Source organism: Rhinoderma darwinii, chromosome 11 (assembly GCF_050947455.1).
Source record: "Rhinoderma darwinii isolate aRhiDar2 chromosome 11, aRhiDar2.hap1, whole genome shotgun sequence".
In the NCBI taxonomy this organism is placed as follows: Eukaryota; Metazoa; Chordata; class Amphibia; order Anura; family Rhinodermatidae; genus Rhinoderma; species Rhinoderma darwinii.
The window spans coordinates 78,606,956-78,624,788 of NC_134697.1; the positions used below are offsets into that span (position 1 = coordinate 78,606,956).

The 17,833-nt window shown below is 40.8% G+C and overlaps 1 protein-coding gene across 16 annotated transcripts in view; it reads right to left on the reverse strand.

Annotated features, from left to right (window-relative positions):
- Nucleotides 1–17,833, reverse strand: part of KCNMA1 (potassium calcium-activated channel subfamily M alpha 1) — a 437,859-nt gene that overhangs the window by 408,782 nt on the left and 11,244 nt on the right. For 15 of the 16 annotated variants that reach the window (XM_075841793.1, XM_075841786.1, XM_075841791.1 and 12 more), the window contains exon 1: nucleotides 15,863–17,006. The exons of the other annotated variant lie outside the window; for it this stretch is intronic. In XM_075841793.1, coding sequence (XP_075697908.1) covers nucleotides 15,863–16,156 — 294 coding nt within the window. In that variant the 5' untranslated portion in view covers nucleotides 16,157–17,006. Of the gene's footprint in view, nucleotides 1–15,862; nucleotides 17,007–17,833 lie in introns of those variants that run through there. 16 annotated transcript variants of the gene reach the window in all.

Here is a 17,833-nt window from a genome sequence, read left to right on the forward strand (position 1 = left end):
GGAGGGAGGTACACAGACTTCTGGGTAAGTATGTTTTTTGTTTTTTTTTGTGTTGCATTTTTTTGCGGTGGCATCGCTTCGAACCCGCCGCAAAAAAACGCAACAACTACTATTTGTTGAGGGTTTTACCTCCCATTGAATTCAATGGGGAAAATCCGCAACGAATAAGCAGCATTTATGCACATGCATTTGACACTCTGCAGAATAAAACTCTGCACCGCAGGTTAATTTCTGAGCATTTTTTCCGCTCCGTATTTACGCAGCGCGTGGAGGAGATTTGTTTTATCTCGTCCGCTTTGCTGCTACTGTATTTGCTGCGGATTTTTTTCTGAACTGACCCTTATACAGCATTTAGTTTAAACTAAGTGTCCTTATTGCCTAAAGAACTATTAAGAATTTACCTTGAATTTCCTAAACTGCATGTGAACTTTGATTGGTTATCATAAGGAACACGGATACAGTTTTCATATATGAGGCCCAAATAGGATAGTAAAAAAATGATTGAAGATGTAGGATAATGGACAATTTTAGGAGTTGATTGATTTTGATGTTTTATGCATCAAAGAGAGCCTGTCAGCTCTCCTTGTGTTTCCCATAAAATAACTATTCTGGATCATCTCTTCTTAGAAGTCTTTGCTATGTGTTTCTCTGTTATTCCTCCTGGGAATGTATGAATAAATTGACAACTGGGTGTTACTAGTTGGAGGTGTGTCCCTACACATTCTGACACTATCTAATCAGTGCTCACAGCCCCAAACTGTCTAGGGACGCGCCCCTTTGATAAGGGGACTGGTAACATTCAATTGTCAATTTATTAATAAATTTCTAGGTGGAATAACAGAAGAATGGCACAATGCAGAGTTCTAAATAAAATATGTGATTGAAGAGGAATATAAGTATTTATTAAAACAGACCTGCCAGGAGAGTTGACAGGTCCTCTTTAAAAGGGTTTCCCCACTAAGAACGTGTATCGCCTATCCACAGCCACCCACAGATAGACTCTATTGTCCCTATAGACATTGCATAGATCGGCAGGACGCATGCTCAATTGTTGCTCTATTCAAAATCCTCCTCACTGCGATCATGCAGTGAGGAGGAACAGGGAATCGGGACCCCGGTTCTAGTGATCAGTGGGGGTCCCAGCGATCATAGATTTATCACCTATCCTGTGGAGGTGAAAAATGTTCTTAGTGGCAAGACCACTTGAATGTTACCTTGTTAATTTGTAATATTCTCTGATTATTCTTCAAGCTCTGTGGACAGCCACAGTCACAGAAATATTTAGCTGGAACGGGGTCGGACACATGGCCTCATTATGTGAGACAGAAGCACCTCTACTTTACCTGAATATCCTGTTTAATTCATAACTAGCAGCACATCTATAATTTACAGCTTCACTCAACTGAGCAACGACTGCTGAATAAATTATTAAGGGGTTTCTTAACCTTTACAATGCTAAATATTAAGTCATCAAAAGCCCCGTGTACTGATCAGCATAATCACAACCCAATCTAGTCAAAATATCAATACCCCGGTCATGTCAAAGGAAAGACCTCCCTCCTCCTTTCCTATGAAGGGATCAGTTCCAGTTTATGGCAAGAAAAGTAAGGGCCTCATACAGTGCAGTGATGCCCAGGGGCCTTATACGGCCCTCATGTGTTTAATGTACAGATCTTTAAATCCATGTTTTGGAAAGTTTTTCGTTTGCTAACTTCAAACTTGTGTTTAGTTAAATAAGGCTTTGTTCACATCTGCGTCGGGGCTCCGTTCAAGCGTTGCGTCGGACCTTTCCGTCAGGGGAACCCATGAACGGAATCCAAACTGAAACAAACGGAAACCATAGCTTTCCGTTTGCTCTACCATTGATTTCAATGGTAACGCATCCATTGCAATTGGTTTCCATTTGTCACCGTTCTGTAAGGTTTCTGTTGTTTTCACGGAATCAATAGCGTAGTCCCGTCTGTTACCGACCCGTTTCTGTTTGACCACAAAATGTCTCATACCTGCCATCTGCAGCTCAACCAGGACTATTCTGGGGATCACAACCTGGCAATCTTACTGTCTAATTCCATAGCTCCTGGCGGGGGTTAAGGGTTAAGAACGGGGGTACCTTAGACTCCGCACCCCAGGTTACCCTATTCCAACTCCGTAATGGTCCCAGTCATTCATTATTTCTGCAGGCTGTAAAAAATTTGTCCTGCTATGCTGCGCTGCTCTACTTCACTGTCTTCAAGACGTCATCCAAGTTCTGACTACGCTAGCCTGGGACCGGCATCCAGGTATGCTCTTGGGCTTTTTGTCCAGTACCGAGTGTTACAGCTTATCTCCTGGGGGAACAAAGGATCGGGCATGTTGTAATCCAATATGCCTTATAAACATTAGAACGTCACCAGGTTTTGCCAGCATTAATGTAATGTGCATGACCAGCTTTAGGAACCAAAAGACTGCCTCCACGTATAATATTCTCCTGCTAGGTAGCGAAAGAATCAGAGATTTGTGGCTGCCGTTTTTTTTTGCCCTTTTGTGGCATTTGCAGAGCATGCAGTTTTTTTTTTGTTCTTTTTAACTAATATACTTGAGCATAAACTGCAGTTTCTATAAAAAAAAAAAAAAAAATACTCCCCCCCCCCCTGTATTGCAGTTAGGACCACATAAACAAGACTTTTTTGGGGGGTTAACATCTACACCACTGTCCCCTATGCAGACTCGACCTTGACAACTCCCACTTACTCAAAATAACAGAGACCAACGTATTCTTGTCAGAAGAGAGTTCTGAGAGAAATAATTCTAATGGCCCACTTTTAATTGCATTAAAAGCTCTGCTGTTAACATTGCATCCACACACCTATCATTAGTAAAGATTAATAAATTAATTGTGAAATTAACCCTAGTAGGAAGTAAATCACGCCTCTGTCAGCTTCAGATTGGGTTGTCAGATGCTGGACCTCATGGGTCCCATTGTGGTGGGTCCATTAGTGGATCCGCTGTAGGGTCAGTTCAAGCCTGAGGGAGCTTCTTGTGACTGCAACTATGGCATACTACTTCCCATTATTTCATATGGGAGAAGAGGTTAAGACCTATTATAGATATATATTATAGGGTTAAGATATATTCTAGAATTTAAACTAACACCTTGCCAACCAAAAAATACATGCAGAAAAACACTTCAAAACACGTCAAAATGCTGTGTACATTTTGATGTGTTTTGTAGTGTTTTTCTGCATGTACAATATGAAAATACAATATGAAATAGCAAACATACATAGCATTTTGGTGTTTATGTCGCGATGGAGACAGCTGAGGGTAGCGGTCAGCTATTTCCATCGGCCCTATAGACATTGAATGCACATTCAAAATCCTCCTCACTGCGATTGTGCAATGAGGAGGAACAGGGGTTGGGAGCCCCGTTCTATTGTTTAGTGGGGGTCCAGTGGTGGGTCCCCCAGTGATCATATATTTATCACTTTGTGGATAGGTGATAAATGTTAATTAAGGGGAAACCCCTTTAATAGAACATGTTATGTATTCTAAATTCCACAGCATCCTCTACAGTCTGTGCAAATTGTGTCCATTGCAAGTAAATAGGTTTTTCAAAAACCACACATTTGTATTTACTTTACCTTTGCTGCATACTTTTGGCTTGGAAACTGTACTGAAAATTTACACCAATTTGACAAATTCCATCAAAATAATAACCTAATGGCTCAGTAAAAGACTAGCACCTTAACCAGTATAGTACTGCATACAGGATCCCTAAGTGCTTGTCCACACATAATGGAATTGCTGCAGAAAACTTCTGCAGCAATTCCGCACCATTTCCTACGTTTTTACTGCAGAAAATGGTGCGGATTTTGTTGCGTTCTTCAGAGGAGATTTCACCATCTCCCGGCATTGAAAAAAACGCGGCAAAATATGCACCATTTTCTGCAGTAAAAAAACGCAGGAAAAGGTGCGGTTTTTCCACAGCTGAATTTCTGCTAGTTTCTGTGGAATTGCTGCAGATATTTTCCACAGCAATTCCGTTATGTGTGGACAAGCCCTTAGGCTACATGCACACGTTGCGTATTTTGCTCCGGAAAATACGCATCAAAACTGCAGGAAACCACAAGAAATTTGCAGGAAAAAACGCACTTGTAAGTTTTTCCGGCGCATTCTCATGCTGCGGGTTTTGGTGCGATTTTCCTCTACACTAGGCAGGTAGAATTCACAAACAGGAAAGCAAGATATAGATTTCAAATGTCTGCAATTTCGGAATTGCAAAAAACGCAACATTATTTAATTTCATGCAAAACCGGTAAGTTAATATAAGTTAATATTAGCGGCATTAAAGTTAGATATTGCAAACAGTTGCGAAGTGCGATAATCAGGACAAACGAAATCATCATGTATCAGCTTTTCAAGGAGACCTCCATCAATGTATGGAGCAGGATTAAAACATTCTCTGCTGGAGATTTATCTGACAAACTTGGATAACCTCCAGTGACCAGGTGATGGTCTCCAGTGAGAAAACAGTAAGCGGACATTTGATTGGCTGAGCAGACAGCAGGCAGATGGCATGTATAATCACTCTAATTAGTTAGTATTATTAGCTCACTGTCCGCTGTCCACTCTCATAATACACTAAGTATTCACAAGCAACCAGCGGTATACCAAAGGACTTTAGGAACAACAGCAGTCAAAAAAAGCCTCGAACAGCTTTATTCCTAAAAATTTATGAAATCCAATTTTGTTGGTTATGTGGTTTGCCTACACAGATGATAAGTATTTGTGGCTAGCGACTGTTTAATTATTAAGCCTCTAAGGCCAGAATCACACACTGTTTTGATGCAGCTTTTGCCAAACTTAAAAGTGGACACAGAAGGAAGAAGATGCAGCAGTCTTTTCTTTATTCCTTTCCTGCCACTTGGATCCATTTCTGGCATTGGTTAAAAAAAAAAACGAGCCAAAACCTGCATCAAAAACAGCGTGTGTGATCCTGGCCTGAAGACACAGCCAATTTTAGCATTAAAGGGGTTGTCCCAAGATTAAATTTTATCCCCTAACCACAGGATAGGTGATAACATGCTGATCGGTGGGAGTCCAACCATTGGGACTCCCACCGATCACACGAACGTGGGTCCTCCGAATGCTTCTTTCATTCTCTATGGCACTGCCGGAGATAGCTGAGCGCTGTACTCGGCTCTCTCCGGCAGTCCTATAGACAGTGAATGGAGCAGCAGTGCACTTGCTCGACCTACCACTTCATTAATTCGAAGGAACGGATCCCATGTTTTTGTGATCGGTGGGGGTCCCTGCGGTCGGTCCCCCACCGATCAGCATGTTATCACATATCCTGTGGTAAGTGATAACATTTAATATTGGAACAACCCCTTTACGAACACAGCATATTTTTTTGTTGCCTGTCAATGGCACATGTTCCAACGAACTCTGACACTGTCCAATCAGCATTAACAGTGTCATACTGTGTAGGGACACTATTGACAGACGGAGTGCGAACGCCCAGTTGTCAACCTAATCATACATTTTTAGGAGGAATAACAGAAAACAGAACGAGTTCTAAGAAAAGGTGCTTCAGTATGGTTATTTCATGGGGACTACAAGTATTTACTGAAACAGCCATGTCAGGAGGACAGACAAGTCTTCTTTAATTAAAAACCTGTCCTGTTAAACACACTGTTTTATCTGCAGACAGCATGTTACAGACAGGAGCAGCTGAGCAGATTCACATATAGTTTTGAGCAAAAAAATTCAGAATAACCTGTAATTTATTCATTTACATCCCTTCTCCCTGTGGGCAAAAGAGTCCAGTGGGCAGTCTCAAACACTGATTGACAGCCTGCCCTGTATGAGTGTGAATACTGAAACATGCCAAACACTGAGTAGGTGCACTCAATTGTATCCGCATCCTCAGGACGCGGATACATTTGATTTGTCTAGCGCTGGCTGGCGAGGCACAGGATGCTTCGTCATCCAGCACTTTAGCAATGATTCATTCGGCGCAATGACATCATCACATCGCTGCGTCATTCCGCTGGATGAGGCCTGGGGTTGCTAGAGGACGGCTCGGGAACGGGGACAGGTAAGCATGTAATGTTTTTTTTTTGTTTTTTTTAGGGGGCACTATCTACAGGGGGCACTATGGGGGCTCTATTTACAGGAGACTCTACAGGGGGCACTATTTACAACCTGTAGACTACAGGGGGCACTATCTACAGAGGGCTCTATAATGGGGCACTATCTACAGGGGGGCACTATGAAGGGCAGAATCTACAGGGGGCAATGTGTGTGTGGTGCTTTGCTTTACAGTGTTTCACACAATTTTATTCATGGGCACAGTGTATGGTACTATTATATTCAGGGGCACAGTGTATGGTTCTATTATATTCAGGGGCATAGTGTGTAGCACCATGAGAATTTTATCTTCATTTATAAATGTGTAAATGTTGTAAAAGTGAGCAGCCTAAGACTCCTGAGCATCAAACTCTGCAGAAATGGGTCGTGGCCAGGAGGCATCTTCATGGAGGTCTGGACTGGATGGAAAAGAAAAAAGAGAAAAATAACTACTTACACGCCCCTGTCAGTTTCACCTCAAAAACATCTCCAGAATCCGCCGTTTTCTTACTGTGGAAACAGCCAAAACTCTCATTGTCGCTCTGATACACTCTCGTCTTGACTACTGTAACTCATTACTAATCGGTCTTCCACTCACTAAACTCTCCCCTCTCCAATCTATCCTTAATGCAGCAGCCAGGCTCATGTTTCTGACCAACCGCCACACCAATGCCTCTACCCTGTGCCAATCACTGCACTGGTTGCCCATAACCTTCAGAATTAAATTCAAACTTATTACTCACACCCACAAAGCTCTTCACAGTGATGCACCACCTTACATCTCCTCCCTCATCTCTGTCTACCAGCCTACTCACGCTTCACGTTCTGCCAATGACCTTAGATTAACATTCACCATAATCCGAACTTCCCACTCCCGTCTCCAAGATTTTTCTCATGCTGCACCAGTTCTCTGGAATGTGCTACCCCAGACAATCAGATTAATTCCCAACATCCACAGTTTTATGCCCTGAAAACACATCTTTTTAGACAGACCTATAACATTCCCTAATCGGACTCCTTTACTTGGCCCCCCCCCCCTTTTACAATGGTCATCAGAACTTGACCCCCTCATTCAGCAGTATCCCCCACACTCCTTGCACCCTAATGCACTTCATGTCTGTCATACACAGATACTCGCTGGTGAACGGCTCATACAGCTTTATGTGTATTACCCCATATGTATAAAACATGGCTGGAACATTTTACTGAATAAGCTTTTTTTTACATTTTGTGTTTCCCTTATTTCATCATAGATTGTAATCTCTTGCGAGCAGGGTCCTCACTCCTCTTGTTTTGTCAATATGTAATGTCTGATATTGTCTGTACAATGTACCCCCTGAATTGTAAAGTGCTGTGGAATATGTTGGCGCTATATAAATAACGATTATTATTATTATTATTATTATTATTATTAATAACTACTCCAATCTGAAAAGACGTTACCTGTGAGTCACTAAAAGCAAATGTTTATTCTCCCTGTGACTTATCAGTACTGTAGTCGGTATGATCTGCAGCGAGATGATGGGTGTATCGTTCGTTTTTGTGAAACAGCAACTCCCAGCATATCCTAACCATTGTTCAGGCCATACTGGGTGCTGTAGTTTAATGTCATACAAACTTATATGGCAGGAGTTAAACTGAATTTGCAAAAGATCTCTGTGCTGAGCTGTATTTGTGCTGTATATAATTAATGAGCTTGGTTCTGGTGCTGTATTTATGTACTGAGCTTTGATCTGGTGCTGTTTGTATGTACTGAGCTTTGTTCTGGTAATGTATTTATGTACTGAGCTTGGTTCTGGTGCAGTGTATATGTACTGAGCTTGATTCTGGTGCTGTATGTACACATATATATTAGTGAGCTTGATTCTGGTGCTGTATGTATGAACTGAGTTTGGTTCTGGTGCTGTACATGTGTACGGAGCTTGATTCTGGCTGTGTATATATACATCTATATAGATATAGATATATATCTATGGAGTTAGCTTTGTTCTGGTGCTGTATTTATGTACTGGACTTTGTTCTGGTGCTGTATATATGAACTGAGTTTTGTTCTGGTGCTGTATATATGTACTGAGCTTGGTTCTGGCATCGTATCTGTGCAATAGCCGGGTGATTTGTTGCGGCTTACTGCACACATCGCACTGTCCTCCACCCTTCTGACAGTGCACAGTCTAACAAAATGTGCTGAGCACGCTTAGGATATTGAATGTGCGCATATAGGTCTATACGTAATGGGTAAGTTTGATATAATGTGTGGGTAGGTAGGCACGTATGCTTATGTACTTATATATATCGTGTACAAATCTAGTTAAAAAATTCTGGGCAGGGAATTTCTCTATTTAGAGTCCACTCTAATATAGGGTGTATTTGGAATATTGTAATTGTTTTATTTGTTAGAATCATTTTCCATGGCGCGATACACCGCAAAACACTGTGAAAACCCCCTAGGTAGCAGTCAGCAAAGCAGAGAAGCTGTTAAAAATTTGAATCTCTCCCCTGGTTAAAGGGCTTCTGCATGGTATTGTAATATAGCCAGGTGCACAGAGCCTTACGGAGGTGATAGCAAAGTCACCCAAGTAGCCTGAATACCTCTCTTTTTGTAGCATAGCCTACAATTTCTAGGCATATTCTTTTGGAATACGACATATACTCACACTTCTAAAACAAGCTAGGTGGGGGAGATCATCAAGTGTCCAAGTTACATATTAATCCACAGTCAATATTCCAATGTAAACAAACCATGGGCTGTGAATGGTTTATTCTAAGACTTTATCTACTCTCTAACTACAAAATTGATATAGGATTCTCAGCATTGTGGACATCCGACATGGGTACCCTAGCTTCAACACAATGAACCTTCAGTAAGTTTAATATTCACTCAACCCTACAGTATGAACAAATGGCCGTGGATTCATGTCAACATTTAAAGCCTATGTCAAAAGGCAACGTCTTATTTATTTTATAGGATACAAAAAGCCCCAAATCTCACCACAATATTTTTAGCACAGCACATCGTAGACAACTTAATAACAATGTGGTAAAATATAGAAAGCAAATAAACATCACATTATTTTAATTAAAATATACAGTAACAATGCTTCGACGTCAACTCCCTTTGCTTAGGAAATTGACGTCTTTTACAGACAATTTGCTTTCAAAGGCAGCAATATTTTTCTGAATAGGTTTCTGAAATGCAAAAACCATTCGTTTCGACAAATATTTTCATATGTACATTGATTGATTCCAAACATAGAAACGGTAAGATCTATGTTCTATATTTTCTACAGTAGTAAAATCCTCCACAATCCTTCAGTGTTTTCTAGAATGAAGGACCTGGCTGTATTCCTCCTATATACCGTACGTGTATATATACTGTGTTGATTTTCATTTTCCCTATCCTGCAGAGCGATGACACAACAGGGCTACCTAGCAACTGTCTCTATGAAGGTTGGATAGTGATGGGAAGTCACGGTGATGGGAGGGGGAGCAGAGTTTTCCATCGTACGTACAAATAATCATGAGGGGGTTAATACCCAAAGGCTTATACCAAATCCTGGCTGGGCGAGGCCAATTTATTACCAATAGAACATCAGTAAAAGCCCCCGTGAGTCCTCTTATGTAAAAAACTAGAGTGTCAATGACCTTTGCTAAGCTACTCATCTAAGTAAAAGGCACTAGACTTCAATTTTGTTAAAATATATACCACGACATTACCGACTGCCCATTGACCATTTAAAATATTCCTGTTTAATGACTTTTTTCTGAAATATAAATTAACGATATACTTCTGTAATTCATAAAAAAAAACAAAAAAAAAACCCTAATGCTTGTAACAAAATAACCATTCATATAGTTGTAATGGACTGAAGAGCGCATCTAAAATGATACATTTGTCACAACCCATTAGAAATAAAGCAAATAAAGTGTTGTAAAGCTACAAAAGACCTGGTGACACATAACAGCAGCATTGTAATGTATCGAGCTGAATACACCATCTGTTTACTTGCCCATATAGAAGCGCATTCTCAAGTATCCCAGCTCGTTTATGTAACCCCTTCATGACCAGCGGTCATTAATGCCTCTGCATCAAGAACAAGATGTTGCGTTATGGAAAACAGCACTATGTACGCATCTTTTCCCTCCTTTGGGGATAAATTGTGCTTTGTTACGGCACCAAAATGAAACAAACACATTTATTTATTTTAACCATTATTTAACGGGAGATGCTTAGAAAAATAATAAATGTAGAGTTCTTCTTGTTTTGTTTTATTTGCATTCTAATGTAAATGATTGATTGTAATTGAATGCAATTAACAGATAAAAGATCCCCCAAAATCAATCTCTGATTCTCGAATGTATAGTGATACCAAATATGTGTACAGTACATTATAGGGTATATGTTTAAATATGATGTGAGCCTAGTCTTAGGGCTTGTCCACACGTAACGGAATTGCCGCCGAAAATCTCTGCAGAAATTCCGTTGAAAATGGCAGACATTCCGCTGCGGAAAAACCGCACCATTTCCTGCGTTTTTGACTGCAGAAAATGGTGCGTATTTTGCTGCGTTTTTCACAATGTTGGGAGATGGTGACATCATCTATGAAAAATGCAGGAATTCTATACGTTTTCTGCAGCAGGAATTGACATGTTGCGGTAAATCACAAAAATACGCACGTAAGGTCAATTTCTGCTCAGAATTTTTACGCAGCATGTGGATGAGATTTGTTAAATCTCACCTACTTTGTTGCTGCTGTATTCTGCTGCCTTTTTCCGTCTGCAATTCTGGACGAAAAATACGCAGCGGTACCATTTTGTGTGGACGAGCCCTTAGTGTGTCTTCACACCCTTAGCAGAATCTGCATTTAGTACACAAACATTTTTAGTGTCGGCCTATACAGCGTATCCGTCTTGGTAACTGCAGGGAATTCCGTCCAAAAAAACGCACATTATTGTGGTGAGGTTTTTCGGGCTGCATTTGTCCACAGCGGAAATACTGCAGGAATAAATAAAATTTTAAAAAAAAGTTTATACTTACCACCTGCTCGTTGTCATGGCGATACATCCCTCTCTTCTGAGTGCAGCCCAGTCTCCTGGGGTGACGATGTAGTCCATGTGACCGCTGCAGCCATTGACTGACTGCAGCGGTCGCATGGGATGAAACGTCATCCCAGGATGCCGGCTGTGCTCAGAAGAGGGGATCGTGACGCTATGTCTACGGCCAAGGCTAATATGTTTTTATTTTTTCTAACATTTGCGATGGCGCCGCAAGAGCAGCAACACATGGCTCTTTGTTGCGGGTTTTACCTTCCATTGAATTCAATTCCGCAGCATAATTTGACATGCTGCAGATTAAAATATCACACCGAGGGTCAATATATGAACGGTGTTTCAGCTGATTTTTTTTTCCGGCTGTGTGTGGGTGAGATTTGTTGAACTCTCATCCACTCTGCTGCTACTGTACTACACTGCGGATATTCTGCGATGAAATCCATTGTGGAAAATTCGCAGTGTATACGCCCATTGTGTTCCTACCCTAAGCATGAGACGTATGGCACACATGCAAGAAGGACCCATATCATGCAGTATAGTTCAGGGTATTACAGCTGGGCTGAGAATGTGACCATTTTTTTTTTTGGGGGGAACTGGCTATTTTATATCCACAATATGGACGAAAGTATTGGGACACATCTCTTAATCATTGCATTTAGGTGTTTCATTTAGTTCTATTGCCACTGGTGTATAAAATAAAGCACCTAGCCATGCAGTCTGCCATTACAAATATTTGTGGAAAAGAATGGGTCATTCTAAAGAGCTCACTGAATTCCAGTATGGTACTGTGATAGGACGCCACCGTTGCAACAAGTCAATTTGTGAAATTTCTTCTCTCCTAGATTTTTCACGGTCAACTGTGAGTAGCATTATTACAAAGCGGAACCATTTAGGAACCACAGCAACTCAGCCATGAAGGGGTAGAACAGATAAAGTTACAGAGCGGGGTCGCGGAGTGCTTCAAAATTGCCAGTGCTCTGCTGACTCAATAAATGCAGATTTCCAAACCTCCTCTGGTATTAACAACCACACAGTTTTTATCACTGTGCGCCGGGTGCTTCATGTCATGGGTCTCCATGGCTGAGCAGATGCATGCCAGCCTTACATCATCAAACACAATGCCAAGTGTTTTATGGAGTAGTAAAAAAGTGTTCTGTGGAGTTACGAATCAGGCTTCTCTATCTGGCAGTCTGATGGATGGGTCTGGGTTTGACGAATGCCAGAAGGACGTTACCTGCCTGACTGCATTGTGCAAACTGTAAAGTTTGGTGGAGGAAGGGGTAATACTATGAGGTTTTTTTCAGAGGTTGGACTAGGCCCCGTACTTCCAGTAATGGAGATCTTAATGCTTCAGCATACCAAGACATTTTGGACAATTGTATGCTCCCAACTTTGTGGGAACAGTTTGGGTTCCAGCCTGACTGTGCCCCAGTGCACAAAGCAAGGTTCATAAAGGCATGGTTGAGTGGGTTGGCTGAGTTTGGTGCGGAAGGACTTGACTGGCACGCACAGAGCCCTGACCCCAACCCCATTGAACACCTTTGGCATGAACTAGAATGGAGATTGTGAGCCAGACCCTCTTGTCCAACAAAAGTGTCAGACCTCACAATTGTTCTTCTGGATAAATGGGCAAAAATTCCCACAGACGCACTCTTATAGAAAGTCTTCCCAGAAGAGTGGGAGCTGTTTTAGCTGCAAATAAGGGACCAACTCCATATTAATGCCTATGGATGTAGAATGGGATGTTATAAAAGCTCCTGTAGGTGTAATGTGTAGGTGTCCCATTACGTTTGTCCATATAGTGTAATTTTATAAACATTTATTCAGGTTTTTGGTTACAGTAGTTATTTTTCCTTTGAAAATAAATGAGGTTGATAATAGATATAACAATGTTGTTTCTTCCCAGAAACATATCATTAATTGGCTTTAGGCCACTTTCGCACGGCACTATTTTGCATTAGTATTTGGTAGCAAAAATCAGGAGTGGCTCCGAAACACGGAAGATGTACAAATCCTCCCATTACACTATTTCTATATATTATATGCAAAATACTGACGAGAATACAGCCGTGTGTTAATGGCCTTAGTGTGTATCTGCCTGAGATATGGAGATTATATTGTTGACCCTATTAGGGACATGGATAGATTTGAGCCATTATCTGTATACAGTGCTATGCAATATGTTGGTGCTATATGCTCAACAGCAAATAAATGACTAAATACAAGACTCAATCTAATAACTACTGGCCTTCAGATCACTATTATAAATGATCCATATGTAGAACACAGCTATGAAAACACACACCAAATCCTCCCTGCGTATCCTCTGCGATACTGCATAGCCCGTGACATCATTAGGATGTCATGAGATTCCATAGCAACAATAATGCAAAAGCAGTTGCTTCTGCATCTGTGGACATGGTACTAAGACTTAGCATTGCGTCTGGCGTTGGAACTGAAAAGGAACTGATCATTTCAGCTCCCTGTCATATTAGTGGGTTCAAGCTGTCACTATGACATTCAGATCCCTGTAAAGGCAACAGGTTATTAAAGCTTGAGCCGCTATTGAAATAAGGACATATAGCCCCCACAGAAAACTATTTACTATATATTTACTGCTGGGACATAAAATTGGCATAATTTGGGCATGAATTCGAAATTTTTCTACTATTTTCTGGATTCTAGGGCTGATGAGTAGGATAATATTCATACTTTTAAGGGCTTGTCCACACGTACTTGCTGCGTATTTTCCATCCGGGAATTGCAGATTTTAGTTCCGCGGCATGTCGATTCCTGCTGCGGAAAGTGAACTGAATTCCTGTGTTTTTCAGAGGAGATGTCACCATCACACAGGCTTAAAAAACGCAGCAAAATCCGCACTATTTTCTGCAGTAAAAAACGCAAGAAATAGTGCGGTTTTTCCGCAGTGGATTGTCTGCTAGTTGGAGCGTAAATGCTGCTAGAAATTTTCTGCAGCAAATCCGTTACGTGTGGACAAGCCCTAAATTATGTCATAATATAAACATTTTCTCCGAGCAATATGTGCTATATTTATGTGAAAGGTCAACCCAATTTATACAAATATTGGTATCATCATTTTGTAGGCAAGTGGATTATTGTGGCAAATAAGTTTTCTGGCAATATGTACAGTGCCTCTATCTGGCTGACATAATGTGTCGAATTTATTTTTTTCAAAAATGTTTGGGACATCAATTTAGTTGTATCAGGACATGACTAGGGACACAATGGTTAGGAACGTTGTCAGATAAATCAGTAGTGGACAGTATTTATGCAGATAGAGATATTATAGTTTCAGCAGATACAAGATATACATTCTATAATGAAAAGTGTTAACGTTTTCCAATAGAACTTCTGTATCAATTTTGTCAAGTTCTTTCAAGTTCTCGGTTTACATTCAGACCATCGGGACCTCAATTGTTAACTTTCAGGGGACAAAAACCTGTCCTGGTCATGTAACGATCACACAGGTGAACAACTTGTTACTACCTCTGATAACTGTGATAACTCTGAACCGTCCTGTAACTATAATCTGTCCTGTGTGAGCTCATTTTTAGCTACTGGAAGTAAATAATACAATTTCCCATTGAATAACTGCAAGCAGATATCTCGAAAACTGTAAGGAATTGAGACAAAGTATAATATAATATATTTATAACTTTTCGTTACACAATAAATAAGCCCTATTTACTAAATCCCCTTTAACAGACAGATGGACAAAGAGCAGAAGCATATACATTACACTTTCTTTACCTCTTCCTGCTTCTCCAGAAGACAGCTGGCTCATTGTTTTCTTTTACTACCGCACACTACACCAAATTGCCAACCCAAATGTAAAACAATAAGTAAGATAAAGTAAAAATCCGGAACATCATAGAAAATTTTAAGAAAAGAAAAAAAAAGGACTATAGACCTTCAGGTAGATTTGTAAAAGTTCAGCAGACAGATGGTAATTCATGGGTCTTATGTTTTATGTCGTCCGAGGCCACTACTCCACGATTGTCTATAGTGTTTTATAAAAGTGCTGGAAATCAGTTGACACAAAACTGATGTAGTTATAATGTATGTTTATATAAGCTCTGATAGAAGCCCATATGCCTAGTCGATATGATCTAATTCTAAAAAAAAAACCTCGGCTGATGAAACTTTGCCTCTTGCCTACTGGTTCTCGTACCCATTTTTAGAATAAATGCCACCTGGACATGTATTAATGTGTGACGGCAGCTCGCTGCCATGTGATGTCACATTGAAATAATTAACACTGCGGATTTAGATAACTCTATAAAATGACTACCTATGATTTTTATAAGAAAAGATGTCAAGTTTAGAGGAGAGTGGACCATGACATCTAGCAAATTGAAAAGCACCGAATACTTGAATCAAAATTATACTGATTTATAGGCATATGTTCTGGGATTGCTTTATACCTAAACCGTTTAAGGTTCATTGGCAAAACAAAGTTATAACAATTAACGATGATCGCTTAACGATCAATAGTCATCTAGCGGAATCATTTCAATATCTCATTATGTAAAAGAACAAAAGATAAATTGGGATAAACTATTACTTTTTGCCGATTGTAACAGTTTCACCCTCATATGCCGAATATGATTCTTACTATTAACATTCCAAATGAAATTTCAAAAACAAGATAAATACTATGTATTTATACAAATACTATTACCTTTTTCTTGCCTCCACAGTGGCAGCAGACAGTCCAAAGGTATTTAAGGGTCCTCCATACCAAAATAATGAAAAGGCCCCCAAAAAATGTCACCATTGAAGAGGCCAGGAATGCCCACCACATGCGCTGTCCCCGACTGTCACATTGCACCTCCATGGTGATTGGAATAATGAGGGCAGGGTCCCCTCTGGATGCAAGGACAGAGCCTAGGTGCAGGTTGTTGTTGTTGTTGATAGCGCTCATGGTTAAGCCAATGCTACTGAAGTTGCTTTGGGATTTGTTGCCACTTGCCATTGCTAACAGACGGACCCAGGAAACCCTGAAAGCCACATTTGTCTCAACCCCCAAATTCCTGCGCTAGCCATATTGCAAAGGAAAGAGGCAGGTCAAATAAACGATGGGGCCTTCTCCGACTGCCTCTTCTGCATAAAACAAGGGCAGTCCTATGACACAAGATCTGTCTCAGTTCTGGCTGTAAAATCTCATTCCACAAACTAGAGGTGTCCTCAAGAGCAAGGCTGCCCCAGCACCATGTACACAGCTGTCATAGTCCTTCAATCAATGAGAAGCATCAACAGATCCAAACCAGTCCTTCATTTCTCACTGATGCTTGGAACTGTATGTGGGTGATTCTTGTTTTCCTTATATAAATATCAGCATGGCATATAAGCGAAATACCGGGCAATGCTGCCAGTGATCTCTAGAACATGCACTCATTGTTTTGCATTTGGGAAACATGCATCTATTATTATATCAAAAGCTATAACATTTCCCAGCACCTGTTCGTAGCCCTTTCTGTACTGTCAAGGGGGAGATTGGTGATGTCTGATTATTATTCTGAGGCAGCCCCCCTTACTGTGAGCACTGGCTCCTCGGCTCTCTTGCAGATGCACTGTGTAAAGCCATAGGAATTGCATGCGTTGAAGGTGATTTATCAGCTGCTCTGGTCTTCTGATCACTACGATCCTTCTGGATCGCCGTGCTGTCTCCAAACCTATCTTCCACTCGACTGGACTTGTCTAGAGGTTGCGGTGTTCTCCTCTTTTTGCCTCCTCTGTGTCTTTCCTCTACACGCTGCCTGCTGGCTCCTCTCCTCTCCTACCTTCCCTTTTCCTCTTTCTCCTCCGACTGTTCAGGGCTGTAATCCTCCCAGCTGATCACTTGCGCCCCTCCTCCTCCTCCTGCTCCACCAGTGCTGATGCTTCTGTCACATCCCTTTGCTTGGCATAGATGGAGAGGACACCCGAGGAAACCAAGGTGAGGAGGGGGAGAAAGATGGGCAGATATGGTTTCTTATTTTGCCTTTTTATTATTTAACTGTAAAAGTGGTTTCTTATTCAGTTAATTTCTTATTCACACCGAAAGAAAACTTTTACATTTTCTGTGTTTTAATAAATATTAAAATCAGATTTCAATTTAGAGATAACAAAGAGGCAGCGGTCCTGCAGGGAAAATGTACATCAATCTGGTAAAAAATACAGTTTTTTTTAAAAGGGGTAATCCGGGCACACAAAAAAAAATCATTGCCTATTTCATTTAAAATAGAAATTCACCCTACTTACTGACAATGCATTCGGAAAGTCTTCAGACCCATTAACTTTTGTCACATTTTATGTTGACGCCTTGTGCTATAATAAAAAAAAATTCAAGTTTCTCCCCATCATTCTGCACCCAATACCCCATAATGATAAAGTGAGAACAGCATGTTACTGATCTTTGCTAATTATTGAAAAGGAAAAACTAAAATATTGCATTGACATTCAGACCCTTTACTCCGTACTTAGTTGAAGCCCCTTTGGCAGCGACACCAACCTCCAGTCTTCTTGGGTCTGATGCCACAAGGTTTGCACACCTGGATTTGGGGATTTTCTGCCATTCTTCTCTGCAGATCCTCTCAAGTTCTGTCAGGTTGGATGGAGACGGTCGGTGGACAGCCATGTTCAGGTCTCTCCAGAGATGTTCAATTGGGTT